General features: G+C 28.6%; 1 protein-coding gene across 8 annotated transcripts in view; it reads right to left on the bottom strand.

The window, feature by feature from the left end:
- Positions 1-23648, bottom strand: part of LOC100162857 (calcium/calmodulin-dependent 3',5'-cyclic nucleotide phosphodiesterase 1A) — a 424716-nt gene that overhangs the window by 110730 nt on the left and 290338 nt on the right. The window contains exon 1 of one of the 8 annotated variants that reach the window (XM_029486982.1): positions 22833-22851. The exons of the other annotated variants lie outside the window; for them this stretch is intronic. Coding sequence (XP_029342842.1) covers position 22833 — 1 coding nt within the window. The 5' untranslated portion in view covers positions 22834-22851. Of the gene's footprint in view, positions 1-22832; positions 22852-23648 lie in introns of those variants that run through there. 8 annotated transcript variants of the gene reach the window in all.

Consider the following 23648-nt stretch of genomic DNA (forward strand, 5'->3'; position numbering starts at 1 on the left):
CCCCCCCCCCCCCCCCTTGGATCCGCTTCTGCCTTAAGTGCATATAATATGTTAAGCGTCCTCACTTACATATTTTTAGATTGAGCATGTTAAAGTATTATAAAAACATTTCTAACATAATATGTTACCAAGGCCGTAAATGTTGTTGTTATTTCATTACCTTGCATGACATATTCAAAACATTAAATCCATGTCAAAAAATACATCGATAAAAATGTAAATATTTTTGAATTAGCCATGATTGTGAAACGGATAGCAAGCGGCAGCAAACTCTTTAATCTATATGATTTTATTAGTTTTATTAATTTCGTATTGATTTTAACACAAATCGACTTAACTATCAGAACTATAACAACACGTAATAACATAATACGGAATATGTGTATAGATATAAAGGTTGAACTTAAATTATAATGAGATTGGTAGCTTGATCGTAGCCCTCTCTGCACGCGTTCATTAGTTCAGCTGAGTTCCATGTGACCTAAGCAAATAACTAACGTATCGATACCACCACTTGGCACCTGATATCCAGCAGCTCAAATCAACGCCACTGTCAGTAATTCTATGTAATAAACGGATATTGAGTGCATTATTCTTATGAAATAATTTATTTTTTATCTCTAATCATTTGATTTTAATTTTAAATCCGATATGCGATAATGACATGACGCCCGGTGCTCCCACGAAACGTCACCATCGTCGTTGAATAATAACGACATTTAAAAAGAATTTATTGAAAATAAATATTATTTCTTGTTTAATTGTCCGAGCATCTAAGTCTTCTCATTACTACTGAACTATAGACAATTTAAATATTATACGGAAGTAAACTAGTTAATTTTCAGTATTGCATTTAATATTATTATAAAATATAAAATCGGGTGGCGCTGCTGAGTGCTTGCCCATAAACGGTACCTCCTGCTGTTAATAACGTACCAAAATATATACTATCGTTTTACTAATTATTGTATTGTATAGATTGTAAATAAAATTTTGAAGAGGTAAATAAAAAAAAATATATATACATATAAATTAAGTATACTAAAATAATTGCAGTTTGTTGTTTTCTATACATCCTACATAATTTTTTCAAAAAACATTGAAGTATTCCAAACTGAATGCCAATACGGCCATAGACCATTGTTAATTGATATGATTGTAATAATAATGTATGTATCACAATATTAGATCAAAAATTCTTTTTTGAAACTAATTTTGAGGTTGAAAACCTTTTTCCATCGTAATATAAAAAAATATACGATGAATATACAATTCGTAAAATATCCTCTAAAACTGAACAACTTGGAACAACTGCCAGGAATAACATTAACTTGGTATTTTCGTATCCACATAAACTAAATATGAAATACAGTGGAACTTATAGAGGTATACGTATACCTACTGGAATAAAAAGTGAATAACAAGTTGCGGAGTCACCGTTATATTATTATACAATGTAGGTACTTGCTCGTATATATACATTTAAGTTTTGAGTATGTACTGTACAAGTTTTTAAAAGAATCAAAAACTAATTTATAGTTAGATACAATAATATATATAAAATATGAAACTTGACAAATTCACAACCCACTCTGACGTAAAAAACTAACCTACGTCGATCTAAAAAAATATGCGACCATGGGAAAACATAACACAATCAATAAATTAAGAAATATAAGTCATCCACCTCTCCTCATGGAATAATGATTTTACTCTCACTAGGCGTACCAAACTATTATTCATTAACTCTGAATTGGCCACTCTAACTTGACGTACAAGCACCATATGATTGGCGATCAACCACCACTCTTCTATTCTTGTGTCATTAATGTTTCAATTAAACACCTACTCTCGGAATGCTAAAAAAACTTAAACGAGTTCAACATTTCTTATAATTTATGCTCTTAATTCATATTTCTAGTACCAAACCCAGAAACCACTATCCGACTAATACAATTCCTCGGAATCATGTTATATTGTTTAAACAAGCTAACTTGTATCTATTTAATTATTTTATATTTTTTTAGTATATTTTTTAAATTATATATTATGTTTAATTATGCAATAATGTATTCTATGTTGGCGTGTATCAAAAATAAAACCAATTTAGAGACGATAAAATATAATTGTTTTAAAGTATTTATTGCTTTTACTGAATTTCAATATAACATAAGAATTAATAATTTTTATCTGGTTAGGTTTGGTTGTGTATTATTAATTACTATGCATAATTTAGGTTACGCTTTGCAATTTATTCATGTATAGCTAAATTGTGTTCTTTACAATTTATTTATTTCCAAGCGTAGCGTTCACGAATATTGTTATTAGGAACAAAATAATATAATCACCTGAATTCATATACAATTATTCGATAAGACTCCTTTATAGTAATATTAATAAAACTCCTTTAAACTCGAAGCAAATAATATTAATGTTATATTCACACATGAATAGTATAAATACAACGAGTCTGTGTCATTATAACATCAGTTCACTTCATTGGAGACCATCGACTACGTCTGTATATACCTTGGTATATTGTGATACCTTGGTTTAATGGGTAGTAATATTTCTATGAGAGAATGTAATCGTCTGTCTGCAGTGTAAAGCGGTTGTACATAATAAAAAAAATATGTTCTTTTTATCAAAATGCTTGTATCTAACTTATACGTACTTGCGGGTACTTTTAATATTCTGTAAAAACGGCACGGATAGTGTAAACTACGTATATTATGTCATAGAGAGGACATTATGTATGATCAGATCATACAAACTTGACCCTTTGTTAGTCGGTTTAAAGTACGTTGGGTTTACGCGGAGAAACACTTCGATATGCGCGTGTATAAAATTACAGAAATAAACTGTGAACAAATTAAAAAAAATAACGTCAAAACAGTTTCCGTAATTTAGCGTCGTTTTAATTTGAAGAATAAAATGGTCATATAAAAAAAACAAACAAATGCGATGTTTTTTACGTCTTATGAAAAATTAAAAAATAAAGTTTTTTTATCCTTTCATATATTTGCATGCTCGTAACGCTAATGATGGTATGATTAAATCCACGTACGGAAAATTCAACGCAATAATAATTCGTTGGTGCGAAAATTATTATCGTTATTAAATTTGAATTTTCTCGAGCAAATGGAGCGGACGTGTGGATGCGCGAGCTAAGTATAATATAATAGGTAGATTATATTATATTATAATATACATTATTATTGTTTCCAGTGAATGTCTGTTTTCGAGAGTGCCGTTTACAAGTGTACGAGAAATTATTAATGTTCGCATAATAATAGTAATAATGATATACTCAGACGCGATTTTGTATTTCGTATTAGTGGCGTATTTAGGAATCTGGAATTGTTAAAGTGGATAGTGTACATATGAATACGAAACTGTGGGGGTTATTCAACGATTATATTGTCATTATTTTTAGTTCATCACACTATCATATATTGGTTATTTTTATTAGATCTGAAATAAATTTTAATTTTCAATTTACAAAAAATATTTTTATCGTCAGTCATAAGTCATAACTCATCACCAATAGCAAAATAAAAAATAAAACTTAAATAAATTCATTAAAAAATAATAGTATCATCAATATTTATTTTTACTATAATAATTGGTAATTACTAATAAGAATACCTAACAACCTAAATTATTGTATAAAATACATAATTATTGTTTATTTTTGTATTTTAATTGTTAGTCTAAAATTATCTAGTTTTTGTACTACAAATTTAAAACTGTACAGTCATACAGGTTGTAACGGAGTATCGGCGGCGCTGTTACAGCCAGTAGGATTTTACTTATTAATCGATTTTTTTTTACAAATATTTTACAAAAATACTTGATAGTTAATATTAAAATATAGGTATATTATGTTAAATAGTATATTATATTAAACTTATATACTTTTATTTGAGTTAAAAAATAAAAACTATCAATGGGAGGATACACCTCCCTACAAATCCTCCCCCTAAAATTTCCTTAACCAAATTACCCTCTAAAAATACGTCACTGATTATTATTGGTTGTTTAATTTGCACGTGATAAAAAATAATGTACGTAAAATAATAATAACATGTACTAACGCCGACTCAATCACATATTATAATATTTGTCGCGGTTTAATTTGAAATATGTAGATATATGGTTTATTGCACTGATGTTATTCGGACTTTGTCATAAGTGTATCTGCTTTGGCCAAGGGGTTGGAGGGTCACCCCCCGCACGTCTTGCCGATGGTCGAGATGATTGTGTTTTATTAACCGCAAGAACGAAATGCAAAATATACCATCGGCACAACGTTATTTATAATATGGAAAATCCATAAAATTCCAAACCACTGCAGTGCATTATTATTACACACACGCATCGTGTGCATACATCAACTGCATTAATCGGATGCTATTTAAGCTGTTGTTGCAAATTGCTTTTGTAGATGTTTATTGTGACATCATGTACGTAATTATAAGAGCACAATAATATACAATTACACTCTGTTTTACGGAAGTTGAACTATTGTGTGACTAGCATTATATTATGCATAAAAAAAAAGCAAAAATTTAATCTTCTTACAAATTGTATAAGTCTAAACCGTGCATTTTGCTGTGCACACAATATTATCATTAAGGTTCTATGAGTTTTTCCTTATGTTATCTGTATTATGGATAAACTATTATTAATAATTGGTATACGAGTTGTATATGACAAAAGCTCAAATTGTTTGATTAGCTATATACGATTATTTATTGACTCAAGTCTGAACGTAAAGTCTGGATGTCAAATCTAGATCAATATCAATATCCTTGAGAATACGTCGTACTAACACGTGTTGCTTCTGACTTACAAACTCTCGAATTACCAAATTTTACGTTCAGAATAATCTACTTAACTCTTTTATTTTAATAAACAATTGTGAATTTATCTGCTCTTAAATTCAAATTTTTAATGTAACAATATTATCTAAAGCCCCATGAATGTTGTTTGTAATGTTTTAATTTATTAACATTTTAAAATTTAAAATGCTTTGTACGTTTATTTTTAAATGCTTATAACCTCTATATACAAAAATATCAAAAAAATCTTCGCAGGGCTTTAAAAAATATTCTTACCTTCAGGTTCAATAATAATCTACTCACTCTTTATATTAAATAAGTAAGACTGAGACAACATGTCATGTGGGTATGACAATGACGTCGTAACTCTATTCTACTCGACTGGTTTCAAAATTTGAGAATAATATGTGTAGGTAGTTTTGAACGTGTGGATTCAATATATTTTATTGTGTTGCAATTTGTGTGATTTTTGAGCTCAATTTAATATTATAAGGTGGTTTTCAAGAATACGTTCATAATAAGTACTTTAAAGATGTTATTTTTCTCTCCGGTAATTTACGAGCCAAGCACTAAATATTATTTATACAAGAGGCTGTATATTAATATCAAATAAATTGAGTCTGATAATTTGATTTAAGGTATATTGTACTCGTTTTTCGATTAAGCACGTGCACATTACACAATAAACTTATTTTACATATTGCGTAAAAGCAAAATCGATATCTATATGCTAATTTAAGGTCGTTAAAATAAGTCATTATTTTCTTCCACTCCAATTGGGCAATAAATAACAATACGCTATAATCGAACTACGTTTATGGTTTTTACAGCGTAAATTTGTGTTTTTACATTTTACGTATTGTAATTATTTTTGGGTAAATTAAACGTTCACAAATGATTTAAAACGTGTAGATAGGTACCGTTATAATGCTCAGTGTGGGTAGGGGGGGGAGAGCAGAATTTTTTTCGGATATCAGTGAATTAATCCCCGATGTACAATTACCTACAACATGAAATATACAGACGTCCAAGTCGTTTATTTAAAAATGTTTTCCTCTATAATATAATATCATTATAATAATTTATATTGTACTGTCATTGATAAATATTACACGCGATTATTATAAACACAATCATCAACTATGATTAATGGTGTTCAAAAGTTAATTCCCGTTTTTCTACGAGTCTAGGCCAGAACCTCGAACGCAGAATTAGTTACTGTAAAGTCAAATATAACTAAAAATAAAACAGTTGGTAGATACCATTAAACAGTAGATAGTAGATACCTACGTTGTACATTATCTATCGTCACATAAATTTCAGTGAATAAACATAATCAAATAGTATAATATAGTAAATAGTAATAACATTAAGTAAATACTACTAAGAAACAGTTTATCAATTAATATATTATTAATGATTTTGGTTCATAGGTAAATACATGCCATGTAGGATATATGTTTAATAACTTGGCCCACCTTATATGTAGTAGTCTTAGTAAATTACGTGTGCTATCCAATCTGAACATCAAATGATTTAATATAGACATCTATACAAACAGTATAATGTACAAAATATAATATAAATTTCGACAGTATTTGGGTCGTCTGCGACGGTGCAACGCGTCAACTAATTAGGCGGATTAATCGCGTGTTGTCTAAACGCCGTTGCCTATTCCAGGGAACCGTAATCCCGGACGATGTACCACGGTAACCGATATTGTTAAAAAAGTGATTCCCATTGCTACCACTCCCTCGTGGGCATTTTTAATGTTGAGGGTGTCTAACTTAAGTGGGTGATAATAGCGGAAAAAGGGTCGAGAGAGGGGGGGTGGTTCTTTTGTCCCCTTGTATTAAATCATGTGTTATAGTTAACGACTTATTATTGTAATTAAATATATAGCTGAGTACAATAAAATAATGTAATATAACAAATTTAATGTTTAACACCAAATGTATCTAGTACATTATTTCTATAACATACATTGTTTATGTAGTTTATTGACATAAACGATTTTAAAAGTATAAAACTGATTAGTTACTAGACCGTAAGCCGATTTAAGTATGTATAAAAATACAAATATTCACGTTTTACACTATTATACTAGGTACTTATACCTATCTATATGTCTGGCGCAACCAGTAAAATAAGGTTATTAGTTGTTTTTTAAACCGATGGGCGTGATGAGATTTTTCAAAATCTAAAAGTCAGTGTTGATTACAAAACACTGCTCTATAGTCACTAATCTGTCACTGCTGAAGAAATTCTGATTCCTGAACTGTGAGTTTTTGGATCCACAAAATAGGCTTGTCACATTTCTTTTTTTAATTGAGACTCTTAACTTAACTCTTTACGTTATAAGTTACCGCGATCAATCTGGGATATGCCAATGATGGTGATGATTTTCTCTGTTATGCATGCGCATCACATCCTCCAAGATGAGTTAGTACATCGAAACAAACCAATCAAATACGATTTAAAACAAATATGGATCCGAGAAAATACACTCCAAGAATATAAATTCCAATGAAATATTTTTCCAAATAAATATGGTTCTGAGAAAATATATTCCGACAATAAACGTTCCGACAAAATATTATCCAATACAATATAGCCCCCTATTTCAATAACGTACACCTATAACATTCACTAAATTTGGGACAAGACACATACATGGATATTTTATGAAAATATTAACAAAGCAATACTAGGGTCTAGTTTAGGGCTAGAATATTAAAAATTATATAATAACAATCAAAATATTAGTCTGTTCATATTTTTGGTTTAAAGTTTAAACACGACGTATCTCGTATATAATAATATTCTATTGTTTTTTTTTTTTTTAAAGAAATCTTTATTTAAAAAACATTACAATTCATTCAAAACATACAATACAATAAGAAGTTTATTTACAAGAATATCGTTGCTAATGGCATGAAAGGAAGTCTCAAAGTTGTGACACCTGATGATCAGTTCCGTTCGAGTCGTCTGCAGTGTGGATTCCCAGGAAGCGTGTTTGAGGCAAGTTATGAGATGAGTTATGGTCAGGATTCGAATAAAGTTTTGTTTGGAAGCATTTGTAAAAAATATATATATATATGTAATTTAAACAATAACCACGACCACGACGTTATAACACAATACACTGAAAAGGTAGGTACGCCTATTGGTCGTGTTGTTGGCCAGTTATCTGGTTAAGCATGGTCCCATCATCACCATATTATTATGCCATTCGAAATTTTGACACTTCAGTGCACAGCAGATTATACTTTTTTTCAACGACTGTAATATTGTTTTTAGTTATTACGTAGTTATGTATATTTTATATCAGTTATGTTTGTTAGAATTCACATTTACGCGTCTCCCGTTATAAACGTTCCGAAACGTTACGGTTGATGCTTCGACAGGATAAAACACCGCTCAACGAACAAGTAAAATATGTTATAATATATTATAAACAACATCAATCGAAAAATAATATAAACGTTTTCATTTTATAAAGCTATACGGATTTGTATCTCTATCAGAATACATGCTATTTGTTAACGGTGTATACTAGTTTTATATAAAATATACAAGTTAAACATATAGTGTATAAATGTGGTTCTGATTAAAAACAAATACAGTTAGTTTTAAATTCGAGAGAGTCATAATATTAATAGTGTGGTATATAAATGTAATAATTTGCAAATTTTAGCTAGTTATTATATTATATACTTAGATCGGTCCCATTGCCATATTATAATGTCATTCGAAATTTAGACACTTAGCTTTTGTGGTCTTACCTTTTTTTATCGATTAAAATAATATTGTTTATAGGTATTACGTATTAAAAAATAAATTTTAATATCAGTTATGTTTGTAAGCATTCTCATTTACGCGTTTCCTGTTGTAAACGTTCCGAAACTTTACGATGGACGTTCCCACGGGTTAAACCAAAAGTAAACTATATAATATAATATAATATTACGTATTATAAACAATCTGATTTGATCTGAATTGATATAAACCACAAAACAAAATTAACAATTTCATTTTAATAAGCCTTACGGAGTTGTATTCTCGATCAGAAGACACGTTAATGGTGTATAATAGATTAATGTATAAGACAATTAATTTATAACATAATAATATAATATAAACGTGATTTTGATTGAAAACAAATTCAATTAATTACTAATTTCGAGAGAGTTATAATATATGCAATATAAATATAATCCTATGCATATTTTAGGTTTTCAAGTACCCTTCAAGAAAAAATAATAACTAACAGTAATAATTATTAGCTAGATATAGGATACTACGTAGTTTGAAATTAATTTTTGTACATTCTAATTATGAAACATTCCTTAACGAAGATCTTCAACCATAATTTGTAATAAAAACTCATAAATATTTAACATACTTAAGTTCATATAAAAATTAAAATCAAACTTATAATATTTAACATACTTGTTCATACAAAAATTAAAATTAAACTTATAATATCGAGACATTTTTATATAATATTATGTAGCGTAGGTACACAATTAATCGATTCTTGGAATTTCGATATTTACATAAAAAAATACATCAACAAACTTTAAAAATCTCAAGAAATTTAATAACATCGTTAATGGAGTTTTTTTTTGTCAAAAAAAAAAAAAAAATATAAACAAATAAACAAATAAAATAAATAAAAATATCGATTTGAAGATTTCCAAACTATTACCAAACTTCTTATTATTGGATTACACGGGATAATGAGAATTTCCCACGTCAATAAGTTGTTTTTCTCGAATACTGAGAATACTATTTTGACGGCATCGGGAAAATGAAAATATTCATATCTTATACTTTCGAGTAGTACACTACGTTGTCGTTGTTCAAGCGCACTCGATCTACGCAAAACGATCGCGTTATTGTACAGAAGACGACTTATTTCAGTCCATTTCTCGGGCACCTAATGGGTATCACATTGTGTTTATATGAAATACCTATGTATACCACAACACGTAACCATATACACGTTTTGTGTACTTAGACAGCCAGCCCTACGGTCGCCTACATTATTATTGTTCCCAAACGCGACGTGACGCGAACTTCGTGATGGCTGCAAGTTCGAAGTGCGATATTCCCCGACAGACTAATAAACGACGACCTGACTCGTTTATTGTTATTTGCGAGTGTCTACGTACTGGTGGCGTTTTGCACTGTTATGTCGAACGAAGTCAGAGCTCCATCGATGACTTTTTTTTTTAAATAAATATTTAACAAATACCTACTATTAAATAATAATATTTAATGATATTGGGAAGCTAATCATTGTATCAAGGACGCCCACAAGTCGGGAGGGGGGCATTCCTGCCACCGTTGTCGTGAAGATAAATTATTTTTTGTGTATGAATCGCTCCGAATTACAACTATCAAACAATTGCTGTTTATTCACACGAATAAAATGTTTTGAATAATATGCGAATACACCTACTATTATTAAATTTTTTAAATTTTTGTCAATCAAATCGCTGATATGTAGATATTGTTTTTGGGGATAAATAATATCTCAACTGATTATAAAATCACGTATTCACTGTGGTTATCTATACTAGATCTGGATAAATGTGAACAAAACATATTATTGCATTTTAATAATTAATTATCTCAAATACTCGGTTTCATGTGGCAATAAATTGATAGTGTTTATTTCTGATTGTTGAAAAACAATTTTAGATTATTCAGATTGCATTGACTGTGATCTAAAATAAAGTTTTAAGTAGTAGAAAAGTATATATCAGAACCGGGGCTTGCATTTGAAAAAAAAAACATTCCGTTTTTAGTTGTTTACAATTAAAACGTTTCACAACTTTTGCGTTTATCGTAATTAAAAATTGAAACGTTATCCATGTTTTGCATTTATCGTTATACAGAATTAAAACGTTATGCAAAATCTGAGTTTATCATTAGGTATTTAAAATAGTGTTAATACCTATTAAGTTTAAAAATAATAACTAATACGGCTAATATGGTAATGGTAATGACTCGGATACGGAATATAATATAATCGATTCTTAGATTAATTGCAAGAAATAAATGTTTCAACGAAACCAATAGACCTTTCAAATAAATAGATTTTAAAATATTTCGTTTTGTATAATTTTTAGTTCAATGATATTCTATAAATTACGTTTTGCATTATGTCTTGCTTAATGATACAAAATATATTTTGTTAATTATTTTTGATTATTGCTTTCCATTATAATAACGTTTACAAATTTCAATCGTTTTTTTGTCAAATATAATACGTTATAATCATATCGTTATTATAACGTTTGCAAGCCTTAAACCAACATTATGTACAGTTTTACCTCGTCATTGAGTAAGTCCACTGTCATTAATGTGTTAAATTTGAAAAAAACGAAAACGATTCTCAGTGAAGACGGCTGTCAGCTAATATTATATTATTATAGTTAATTTAATTATTATTATTATTATTATAGTAAGTAATTTATTTTTTTATTTATAATACGGTAGTTTGAATTAATTTTTGTCAAAGCATTTCATTTATTATAGTACAAATATTTAATTATTATAATTATAGTATATTATATTATTATATGCGTTATAAATTATTGTTATTAACTTTTGAGTGAACAATACTATTGAACGGTATAAATAAGCAATAGCATGAAATTAATTTAAATGTTTCTAAAATATCATTGAGCATATAAAATATAACAATATACGTAGATTTTTTAAGTCCACGCAAAATGGTTTTTGGTAATTTTTGCAAGAAAAACTTATATAGCTTCTTGTATTAACTTTTTAAATTATGATTAATTAAAATTTACAAATGTTGGTGATTTTGATGAATTTCGTAAGAATTTTGAGTTTAATTCTAAACGCTCATTGAAAAATACTGTCACTGTATTTTTGATATTTTTTATTTGGTATATTATGAAAAAATTTCGAGGAATCTTGAAAGAAAATAGTATCATATATACATTTAAAAAAAAACAAACAGTTAAAAATTTAAAATACCTATAAATAGCACAAATAAAGATCCAAAATATTTTATGTCCTAATACTATAAGTAATACCTATAAATATCAGGTGAAAATTTCAAGTCATTACAGTTATTCATTTCTGAGTTCCGACGAATAAACGTTATTAATTTTGTCAAACATTTGTTTTGCGTAAAAATTCCGCTGTCTAAATTTTTATTTTTTTCTCCTCTTTAATTTATTGTATGACGTTTTTTTTTTTCTTTGACTTAGGTTTCTTTGACCAATAGTTTGCTTTAAATTAAAACAAAAAAAAATTAAACAATTTCGTTTTAGATCTTCTTAAAACAAAAACCCATTGAGATCACAGACATTTCTAATTTATGTTACTGTATTAAAATACGAACTATTAAAGTTGGGTGTAAGTATTATATTATACAAATATGATATTTGGAGTCTTGGAGTAATGGTAATCAGAGGAATGTAGTGCGAGGTATATCAGTATAATAATGTACAGTAGTGCTCACGAGAGCGGACATGGTGACACATTCTGGTTTAAAATAATATATTATGATCGCGTTTGTTTCAAACGTATAAACACTCTAGACGAGGATACATACCGTTTTTTTATACAGAGTGATTCACTAAGTAAGCTCACAACTTTTTTTTTATCTATAATGCTATTTTTCAAAGATCTGATTTTTGGAATATTTTGAATATAATATTTCTTAAATAATATCATATTTTAAAATTCCTAAGATTTTTCGTCTTAACTAAGGAGCTGACACAACCATGCGGAGATACGAATTTCTTAGTTGGCAGTTTTTGAGTAATCTACCTATTTCACTTTGTATGCTAAATATAATAATTTATAGGTTAATGATAATGTGTTTGGAATATATGGGGGCTATAGTGATTTTAAAATGATTTTTTTTTTATTAATATATTTGTATCTACAATTATAATTTGTAAACATAGTGCAAGACGTACAATAATCAATACTAGATCTAATATAATATTTATTTTATATGTTTTTTTTTAAAACCATTATAAGGACTAGATATAAGTATAAACATTTTAATAATTGAGAAACTATTTGTTAACATTTAGAATTAGGTGCGTAAACATTTTTAAAATAATTGTCCATAGACAGTAAAAAAATCTTAGAATTTTATAATGTAATGTTTAAGTAGATTTATAAATTCCAAAAATTAGTTGAATAAATTCATTAATAAAATGAAAACATCGGTGGTGAGCGTGCTTGGTTAATCACCCTGTATAATACTATTATATTGTACTCATACCTAACCCACTGGATGATTTACCCTCAACCTCGCACCACGCCATGCTCGTGGTTATAGGAAAACTTCGCACGGGTGAATACTTCGTTTACGAATATACCGAATATACCTGTTTTGCCGCCGCCTAACACTCAACACAGGCGGCGGCAAAACAGTTTTGTTCGAAGACGACGATTGACAATTTAAACCATTGCCTTAGGTATAAAGTGTTATTCAGCGACCATACTCACATATCCTTTTTAAAGATGAATATATTAAATATAAAATATCAAAATATATTTAAAATCTGAATTTTCGAATTTTTAAGTACACGAATTATTAAAAGTTATATTCTAAGGATTAAGGTCTTAAGGTCCTTAAAAATGATTTTACCTATTTAAAATATATTATGTATTGATTTATTCACACTCAGAGAATATAATATACAAATTATAAAATATTAACAGATAAGTAATAAATGGTAATTACCATAATTTTCAAATCACCATAATATCTTATATAATTGGATTGGAACGGCGACCTACCGCGCTAAGCGTATTGGGCCGCTAAATTATTATGATACATGGACCGCTGTATATGGACCACTTTCATGTTAAATGTGTCGGTAAAATTACATTGCTCGGTAGATTTCTAGACCCCAATCTGGCCCAGTGTACATCTATTAGGTATATCATGGACCTATAATTATTATCCTTAGTACCTACTCAAAGTTAAATAACTCATAAAATATTCGTTTAAATTTCGATCTAGATACATCAAAATTTTCAAAAAGTCATATAATTAACACTTTATTGGACAAGAGCGTGATTTTCATTTGAAAAAATGGATTTGGGTTGACCATGGGACGTTACTTAAACTGTACAATGGTACATTTTTGTACGATTAAGTATTTGTTAATATTATTGTTCTTAAGTATATAACACTAAACACTCCAAAAATTAGAATTGTAATACATTCATTACCTTTGAGATGAATAATTAGCTATTTTTAGTGAATCATTGTGTATATTAAGTACATATCTCAATTGTCAAAGAAGAGTCTACGTTTTTATAATATACTTTTTTAGTGTGATGTCTTTTCGTACAATTTCCTACTCTCTGGCTCCATGACAGCGTGGAAGCCTTAATAGAGATCTGTGTAGTAATATTGTTATGTGGTCGAAATGAATTAAATATTATATATAATGCTCACGAATGTTCAATCCAAATATACCAGTCAACTATATTTTAATAATTGATTTAATCGTAATATCGTACAATATGAATAATTTATTATTACATTAATTTGACGATATTATGGTGTCCCAACCGGTTGTTTACGGGCACATTGCGTGTGTTCCTTAGTGTGCCTAATTTAATATTTTATTTTTTCGTTAAAAAAAAATGCAAGCTATTAAAATGGTAATAAACTAGTAAAGGCGATAATATTGTCAATAGTTAGGACCCGATCTTGATAATTTATTTAAAAATACAATCTAACTGTTGATAGTGGTTTGTAGATAATACTTGTACCTAAGTACGCATAAAAAAATGTTTTTCTCGACACCAACACCTCTTGCATTGACCTCAGATAACAATGAATTATTTATATCTGTGATTTATCTACGTTAAATGTTTATCTTCAGTAGGTACACGAATTTTGACACTTTTTTCACATTGATTATAATAAATGATAGTAAACACGAATAATTGGAACTATAATATAAGAAAAAAACATGTATAAAAAATTGTTTTTTTTTTATTCATATTATCTACAAATTAATAGTTAAGTAGATTGTGTGTTTTTTTCAATATATATATTTTTAATGATGGCGAAGTGTGAAAGGCAAAGATATTTATAGAGTTTGGTGACTTTGTGAAATTTCTCAAAACTGTCCATATACCCACATAGCATTTTAATATTTCCCAACTATGGTATTAATATTTTCAGGAAAACAATATAGTTGTCAAAATATTTGAAAAAGTTGCGTAAATAATAAGGAAATATTTTATTTATATTTTTCGGCCAAGAAGTTCACTTTTGAAAAATATTTTGTCAAAAATATTAACAAAACATTTTAACCATATTTTTTTTTAAAAAACATTTTTATGGAAACATTATAAAAATATTAAGTCAACATTTTTGTGCAATATTTTATTATTTTATGAGAACAAAATATTTATTCAATATTATTAGTCAAATATTCATTATTCAAGCACTTCAAAATATTCACAAAATATTATCATTTTCCAAATGCTGTGTGGGTAGCAATACCTAAGATATTCGACTTCTCTTAAACCAACTAAACATTTTTACAGTAAGTAGAATAAATTATAGAGCCAAAAGTATCGGTAAACATATTTTATTGTATAACACTAACGTTATACAATTTGACATCTTTATGACGCGAGATACCACTTTTTACACAATATATATAGCTCGGTGCCAAAGCTGGTCAGGTTTTATTCATTTTCAGTGTTATTGGTAGACCCATCGACGAAGATTTATTATTCTGTTTGAATTTATTCATCGTAGGTACCTAATTATAATCGAAATCGCGTGACGGTTTCCATTTCGTTTTGACTTATTGCTCTGCCTTCCTGTTTAGTAACTGGGCAGCTGTTAGCTTTTAATCTAAATACGCGTTTCGATCGGAAGTTCGTTATTTAGAGGTCCGTTTTATTCAGAAATCGTTATTACACTATATAGGGCCGCATTAAACTACGACGTATATATATTCGACCGAAGTATATATTATTATGTATATTGCAACGTAGTTTGTGATTATTTTCGTAATGATAATGTACTCGTGTTACTGGTGAAAAAATAGTCTTACCATCAGATGTGTTGTTGACTATATTATTAGAAAAAATTTAAATTACACCATATCGAATAACAGATAATCAGTCCTTTGATTTGGAACGAGATAAATTCCGTAGATATTCGCTCACGAAAACCTTTTAACGTTAATTTTATATTACAACGGAACGTGTTATATCGCGGTACCTACCTACTGCGAATGATAATAATAAAAATAATATATTAGGAAAGTGTCAATGATTTATTATAGTGACGAGCTTAAAAATATATCGTTCAGGACGATGATTTTTATTATAGGTAATAAATAATAATAATATCCACGGTATACAATGCCTTGCATTATGATGTGGTAAATAATAACATATTATTTTAGATTTGGCTATAATTTAGTATGTACAGGTTAATTTTTAGTAAATGGTTGATAAAAAATTAAAATAACCCACATGTATCATTAAAAATAATATAAATTGTGACGCTTAAAAACAATATCTTTGAATATAATGTTAGATTTTCATCATAATTCGATAAATTATTATTTACTATAATAAAAAAAAAAATCTTTGAGCTCACAACACTATTAATACTCATGATAGACTTTGGCCACAGAAATTCGTATAATATTATGAGCACGTTCAGTATGTTTTTGATGAAAAATGTATATTATCATTAGCCTGAACTTTTAATTCTCAATGCCATATTCGTTCATTGATAATGACATCGGTGACCAATGGTTTATTTGTGCACTAATTGACGACGCGCAAAACGAATATAGTATTCATGACGATTTGAAATGTCTTATAGATACCACAATACAAATTAATAAAATCTGTAGGTAGGTAGTACGTATTTTAAAGTGAACAAAAAAAAGTTTGATAAATATAATATAAAGTTACATTAATAAAAAGCAGAATATTATTTTAAATGACCAAGTAGAAATTATTCATGCTTGATCACACTAATGAAAATTACACTTAACATAGATAATTAATTATTACATATAAATATTTGTCTAAATATATTAATATACTACTTGCACGAGAAACATTGAGGTCCGAGACAGTGATTGAAGTTATCGCCAAGTACCTATGTATCAGACTCAACAAAGTTGTCTGTAAAGTGCACTTTTAACGGCTGGTCGAGTGATTATGGATCAAAAAGCATAACAAACACAAACAGAGTCCCCACCCGTTGTGATTTCTACAATCTAATCGCCAAGACAAAATAATGAATTATATTTCCGTCTGATATTTGATGCAAATTATTTAATAAATCACACAGGTGACATTTCAAAATGATAATAATATTATACTAACTATATTGATTGTGGTTGTGTTTATCACATTTCGAGAATATTCGATTCGTGAGATCAGAGTTGATGTTTGAGATTAAACTTTTAGAGATTATTAGTTTCAAAACCATGTTTACAGATAGGTACCTAATCCCAAACTATTGTTAACAACAATAACATTCCACGGAATGTCGTATTATAATATGTTTTACTATGATAGGAATATTATTTACTTATGTTTTAATTCCAATAGATTAATATGTTAATTTTATCAACCGAAACTTTCCCTCTAGACTCTATAATCCGTGTATGAATAATAATATGGTATACAAAGTACATAATGTACGTTTGTAGTACAATTCAGTATATTAATATGATAATACAAAATCACATAATATATTAGAAATGTATAAAAAAATATATTTTTGAAACAGCTTACATATTTTTTAAATATCAGTAGCGACAAATAATAGGTACAACTAGAAATCAATATTATTAACTGGGAGGCAATATACGTAATTTGAGGGGACTAGGGGAGGTTTCGCCCCCTCCAGACTGATCAGAGACATGACATGAAAATGTATACCTTTAAAAAATAAATTGTTATACATATCTGTGTTTATCTTTATCGTAATATTTACTGACAGAGTATGCGAAGCTGTGTGCTCAAGTTATATTATACGACGCTTATTTTCTCTGTGAAATATCGGTTATTTCGAGACCTTTAACCACGATACTAACCACCCAGGGCATGCTCAGTCGGTTGCACTTTGTCAATGAATTTTGTAATATATTTTATGTGTACCAGTATATGACAATTGTACTTCGTTTTGTATTGTTATTATTGTTGTGCTATTTTTTAAAATTGTGTAGTGTTTAGTACTATATAACTTAAATTATAGACGTTTATTTATGAAATATTAAACAATATTTTGAATCAAATTAAGAGTAGATCTAAATAAATGGAAAAGTTGGAGTTTTTTTCATTACTTAATTCTGAGTTGTATCAAAAACATAATAAAGTATTTCCTGTTAAAGAACTTAAGTGTTTAGAGAAGCAGTACCGAAGTTTCTTTGATATTTGCTGGTTAAAAAACGAGTTGGGTACATGTTTTGTACAGTTCAGCAGAATTTAAAGATAAAACAATTTTCGAAATAATCAAATACATGAATTTAAAATATAAACCAGACTTAGGTCTGAAATAAGTATATAAACTAGCTAAATTAATTGCAACTATTTCAAGTACAACAGCATCAGTGGAAAAAACATTTGCAGCCATCAAAAGAATAAAAACATATTGTAGGTCTACTCAAGGTCAAGATCTTCTCTTGGAATATTATCGATTGAAAAAAGTTTTGTAAGATTCAAAAATGAGCCCTGAATTTTACAGTAAAGTAACAGAAAAGTTCGTTGAAAAGGAAAGTAGAATTGACTTTATTTATATATAAAAAAGATGTAAACGTAACCTATTTTAGTTAAAGGAGTTAGTCAAATCTTAATTAAAATTATTAAAGTCTTATTTATAAATTAAATAGAACGTTAATACATTATGATGAATTATCATGCCTATATATGCTATTAATATGAACACTTAACACTTAATACAATTGAATAATAATTAGTACGCCGAAGTTCAAAATATTATCCACTACCTAAGAACCATAATATAATTAAACTATAATGTGTTAGCATCATTTCATAATTTATACATAATTTCTATAAAAAATATATAAATCATGATTTTACTGGCTAAATTTTAAGTCAAGTAAAAGTTGGTACATTTTACAATTATCAAATGATTTAAATTCACCTTCTTTTACCATTAATGAATGTTTTACATAACTAAATTTTAAATTTTAGATTTAATAAATTTACATTTTAAACTAATTATAAAATTATACTAACTGCCGCATTATAATGTGTATTTTAAACCTGTCTGGCATTCATGGTATGGATTAAAGAAAGTTGTTGCTCAACTAAAAATAATCTTAATTCTTATACGACATGGGTGAACGCGTAATTAAAACTCCACGAATTAGGATAAAATACAAAGACGGGGCGGTAAACAGGTCAAATAAGTTTTTATCCTTTAATTAAAATACAAAACAATAGTTTTGAAAATCGTGAGTATAAGGGTGAGATATTGAGTGAGTGTGAAAGAGTGGTTTTTGGGGACCAATAATTATCGTTTATAATAAAATTGTTGAAAAATGGACGTGTTTTAACGGATAACGCGTGTCTAACGGTAATGAAATTGGAGTTGATTTGGTAATACTTTGAACCGGAATAAATGCATTTATTTTTCAAAAACATCAGATTGTACGTTATTACGCGGAAAGCCAATATATAACTATTCGAAATCGAATAAATTTGTCAAAGCTCATAATAGTATGGTTTTTGACGACCATAACTCTTTCCATGAAAAAATGTAATTGCTGGTCAGAACACACAGAAATGATGAAGTCTTTTGGAAATAATAAATATTGATCATATAAAATAATGGAGGAAGATACAAAATAGAGAGATGTTATTTTGAATTTGTTCTACTTTTGGACGTTTAAATTGAGAAATGTTTTTTATTTTAAAAAGCATATAATATAAATTTTCTTCATGTTTTAATATATTCGATATTGTATCATTTAACAGATTTTATTTTTACTGAATACAATTCGTAAGTTACATTTGTATTTACATTATGTCAAACATAACTGGGAGACCTCGTTGCACTGCGCTCAGCTCGACGTAATAGTCGACTATCGAGTGGAGTATATATCTTCGTGGAAATTGGAAATACAGTAGAGCCTCCTTACAACGGAATCGTTCGGTACCAACTAATTGTCCGTAATAAAGAAGTTTTTCAGTTATAAGGAGACTAAAATATACGGGATATAGGTTATTCGGGACCATTGTTGTTTTCCATTATAAGGAGGTTTGACCGTATTGTGGTACAGCAGAAACAGGACAGCGCTGTATGAACATTTTTCTGGATAATTTCATATACCATATAATATCGAGTTTTCCAAACTTATACCTACGTATAACGTAGTTACGTTCAGAGCTGTGTGAAATGGATGCATTAATAACCGAGTAGTAACTTTACGAGGGTATACGGAAAAAGGAAAAAAGGGCTCAAGGAAAAATCCCGAACGGTGTAGTTTTACCTATAGGTTTTACTCAGTGTCAAAATAAAAGCGTTACAAAAATCCTGTATTATATTCGAATTTCCGTCTATTCTTTACACAGTGTGTATATCTATCGATAAAATCAAACAAAGTATCTATATTAAGTTTAAAACGTATCTAATTCTCAAAACGATTGGTGAACCATATAATATGCAGTTGTTTACGCAGGATTTTCTCAACAGTTAGAATTACTCACAGTTGTCACAACTCACAAGATTAGGTTTGAAAAATAATGCCGGTACTTTCTTAGTTCTTACGGATACGAAACAAAAAATAGACACAAAAATATATTTTTAAAAAAATTAACATCGTACGAATAATGAGCAATAAAATACGATTTTATTTTTATTTTTTCGAGTCTAATTTCAGAAATTCAGGTGAAGTACCTACATATTTGAAAGTGTTTGTAAGCTTCATCTTCTGTCATTTGTTTTTTTTTCAAATTTATGTTGGCTATAATGCCTAATCCGTTAAGACGTATAATATGAACATTGTAGGTCCTTGGCACTTGCTTAGTAGTTGTCTACTGTTGAAACTTAATAAATATATAAAAAAAAATAGTAGAAATAAGGGTGGAGGGGTTCAGCCCATTAGACTTCCTCCCTTGTACGCCATCGACCTTATATGTATGCGCACGAATATTTTCTACTTGCGAATCGGGCATGTAAATAAATATAATCAAAAATATTCCACTGTGGCATTTTATTTTCTAGTGCCGAGAAATAAGTACTTAGGAAATTCGATATTTTGTGTACAAGTGTCTTGCAACTGATGCGTATTGGCCGTTTGCCACAAGGGATAATAATTGTAATGTTTGACCTTTTTTCGGTAGTATGAGTTTGATATTTATACGGAATTTCAAGACACCAGAACAGTACTAAATATTATACTTATTCAAACGACAAACATCTTGACCATAATATATTATATGGCGGTAAGCATAGAAAACATAAAATCACAATCCTCCTTATGGTTTTTAATAAATACTCTTAAATAATATAATTTTCAGAAAAACGTTGGATGAGTGTACAAGTGTATGTTCCCCAACTACCTTTATACCTTCGTCGTTATATTATAGATACACTGAACCTAGACGTATCTGCGGAGACACACCATCGCTGTCGATTAATTATAAAACTACATACCGAACGCGGTAACTGGTACCACGGATATAGACCCCGGGCTCATTTGGTCAACGAATGAAAATAAATAAAGCGTTCGTTCGTGTAGGTACCACGCAGCAGGCATACATTACAACGTTAGAAAAACATAATATTATATGCACCAGAGTCGTTTTATGTCCGCATTCGTGTGTTATATTATATTATTAAAAATAATTATTATTGTTGTCACACGAAGGTGTTCTACTGATCTGTAAACTCGATATTATTATAAAACGTGTGTTGTCGCGGTATAGAATTCCTGGTAGTTCTGCAACCTAAACCGGTTTGGTACCAACATCGAAAACGGTACATCACTCGTCCCAAAGTTTTGTAGATTAAACGCGATAGATACATAAAATGAGTTTGTATAATATTAAGCAAATAAAATAACCATTATTTTATGAAAATTATAATTGTTCAGCATAATGTTCAATTTGTAAATGAGATCAATTTTGTCGAGGCCTTAGAGGACGAAAGTGGTGGAGCCTTTAATCGGAATGACATGTTGACCATTCTGAACTTTATTTGTTAGTGTTAACGCATAATTTATTAAATTAAACGGTTATTTTATATGATTGAAAATAAACGGTAGGTAGGTAGGTAATAAAACTATTTTGGTTTACCATTCAAAAAGTTTAAATTATTTCACTCGGCACACCATAAAATACACAATTGCATTGAAATTATGGTGATTTGAATTTCATGTGTCATTGCTTAAAGAAAATATTTTAAATATTCTTCTGTACGGAAAAAATTCAACAAAAATAGACTTCCTGTTGATTACACTATAATTGATTTTTTTAAAGTTCGTACGAAGAGTAAAAATATCGGATAATCGATTTCAGTCACTTTTCTCTGTTTGTCATATTATTCTGATTTGTTTATTACGATAAATGATTTTTTATACACAAATCAAGTGCATTTTCTATTGTTGTGAAATGTACCTATATTATTATATGATGAATACTAACTGAAATTTAATGTCGGAATTCCAATGTCAAACATTTTTTTATGGAAAAGTTGCGTATAGTTCAATGGTTTCATCTCAAGAAAATAAGTTTTCTATGATTTCGTAAAATATACTCAACTTTTAAAATAGCGTAAAATAAATTTAAAAGTTGTGTACGACGTTCGTTTTATAAATTCTAAAAGTAACAAGAGAACGAGAAAAAATAAAACAGCAAGACAAAAGCTAATTATTATTATTGTTTATATTTTTTTAAACATGAACTAATAGAATATATTTCAAGTATTATGATAAATTTTAATCTTACTTGACAAATAATGTTATTCCAAAGTGATCGGTGCACAAACGTATTTTAAAATTCATACCATTAAAATTATTATTAGTTAAACACTTTGAAGTATTTTAATAGTTTTAATGGCTTATAAACAATCTTAAGAACATTTAATTATTTATTAAAAATCATTCGTTCGTATTACCATCGTACTTTGAAGTTGACTTAAAAATAAACCATCGGTGTTATTTTCCAGCCAAACGTAAGAAAGGTATTTATGTGTTTTTGAGAACAAGAAGACCAATTCTCGATAAAAATCAATGGACCTCATTAGTTCTTTTAAAGAAGTATAGTAATATAATACCTTCATACATAATGTACACGCTCATTAAGTTTGTTGTTGCCGTTATGCGGGGCAAAAAAAATATGTCACCGGAGTTGAATACGCCGCGAAAAGTCATACAAAATATTCAGATAGTAATAATTTAATTTTCTTAATTAAACAATAAAATACTGATCCGTCGGAAACCAGAGACGTGTTGAATAGAGGAATAACAATATTTGACAATACTCGGTTTTCAGTGCTTGGATATTATATTAAAGTTCAATGGAATACCATAGATTTATTATTATATCGCCATTGTTGAAAAAAAATAAAATATCTGTCTCTTTAAACGCGTGTATTATACTGTACATAATACAACGTAGAACAGTGTTTCAACGATAACTACTTGATCACAGATCTCTCCAATATCTTCTTAAGTTTCTGATTTAGAAATATCTAACCAGTCACTAACGTTCTGCTGTAATAATATTATATTATAGTGTTTGCGGAGGATACATTTTGGCGAT

The sequence above is a fragment of the Acyrthosiphon pisum genome, chromosome X, assembly GCF_005508785.2.
Source record: "Acyrthosiphon pisum isolate AL4f chromosome X, pea_aphid_22Mar2018_4r6ur, whole genome shotgun sequence".
NCBI lineage: Eukaryota > Metazoa > Arthropoda > Insecta > Hemiptera > Aphididae > Acyrthosiphon > Acyrthosiphon pisum.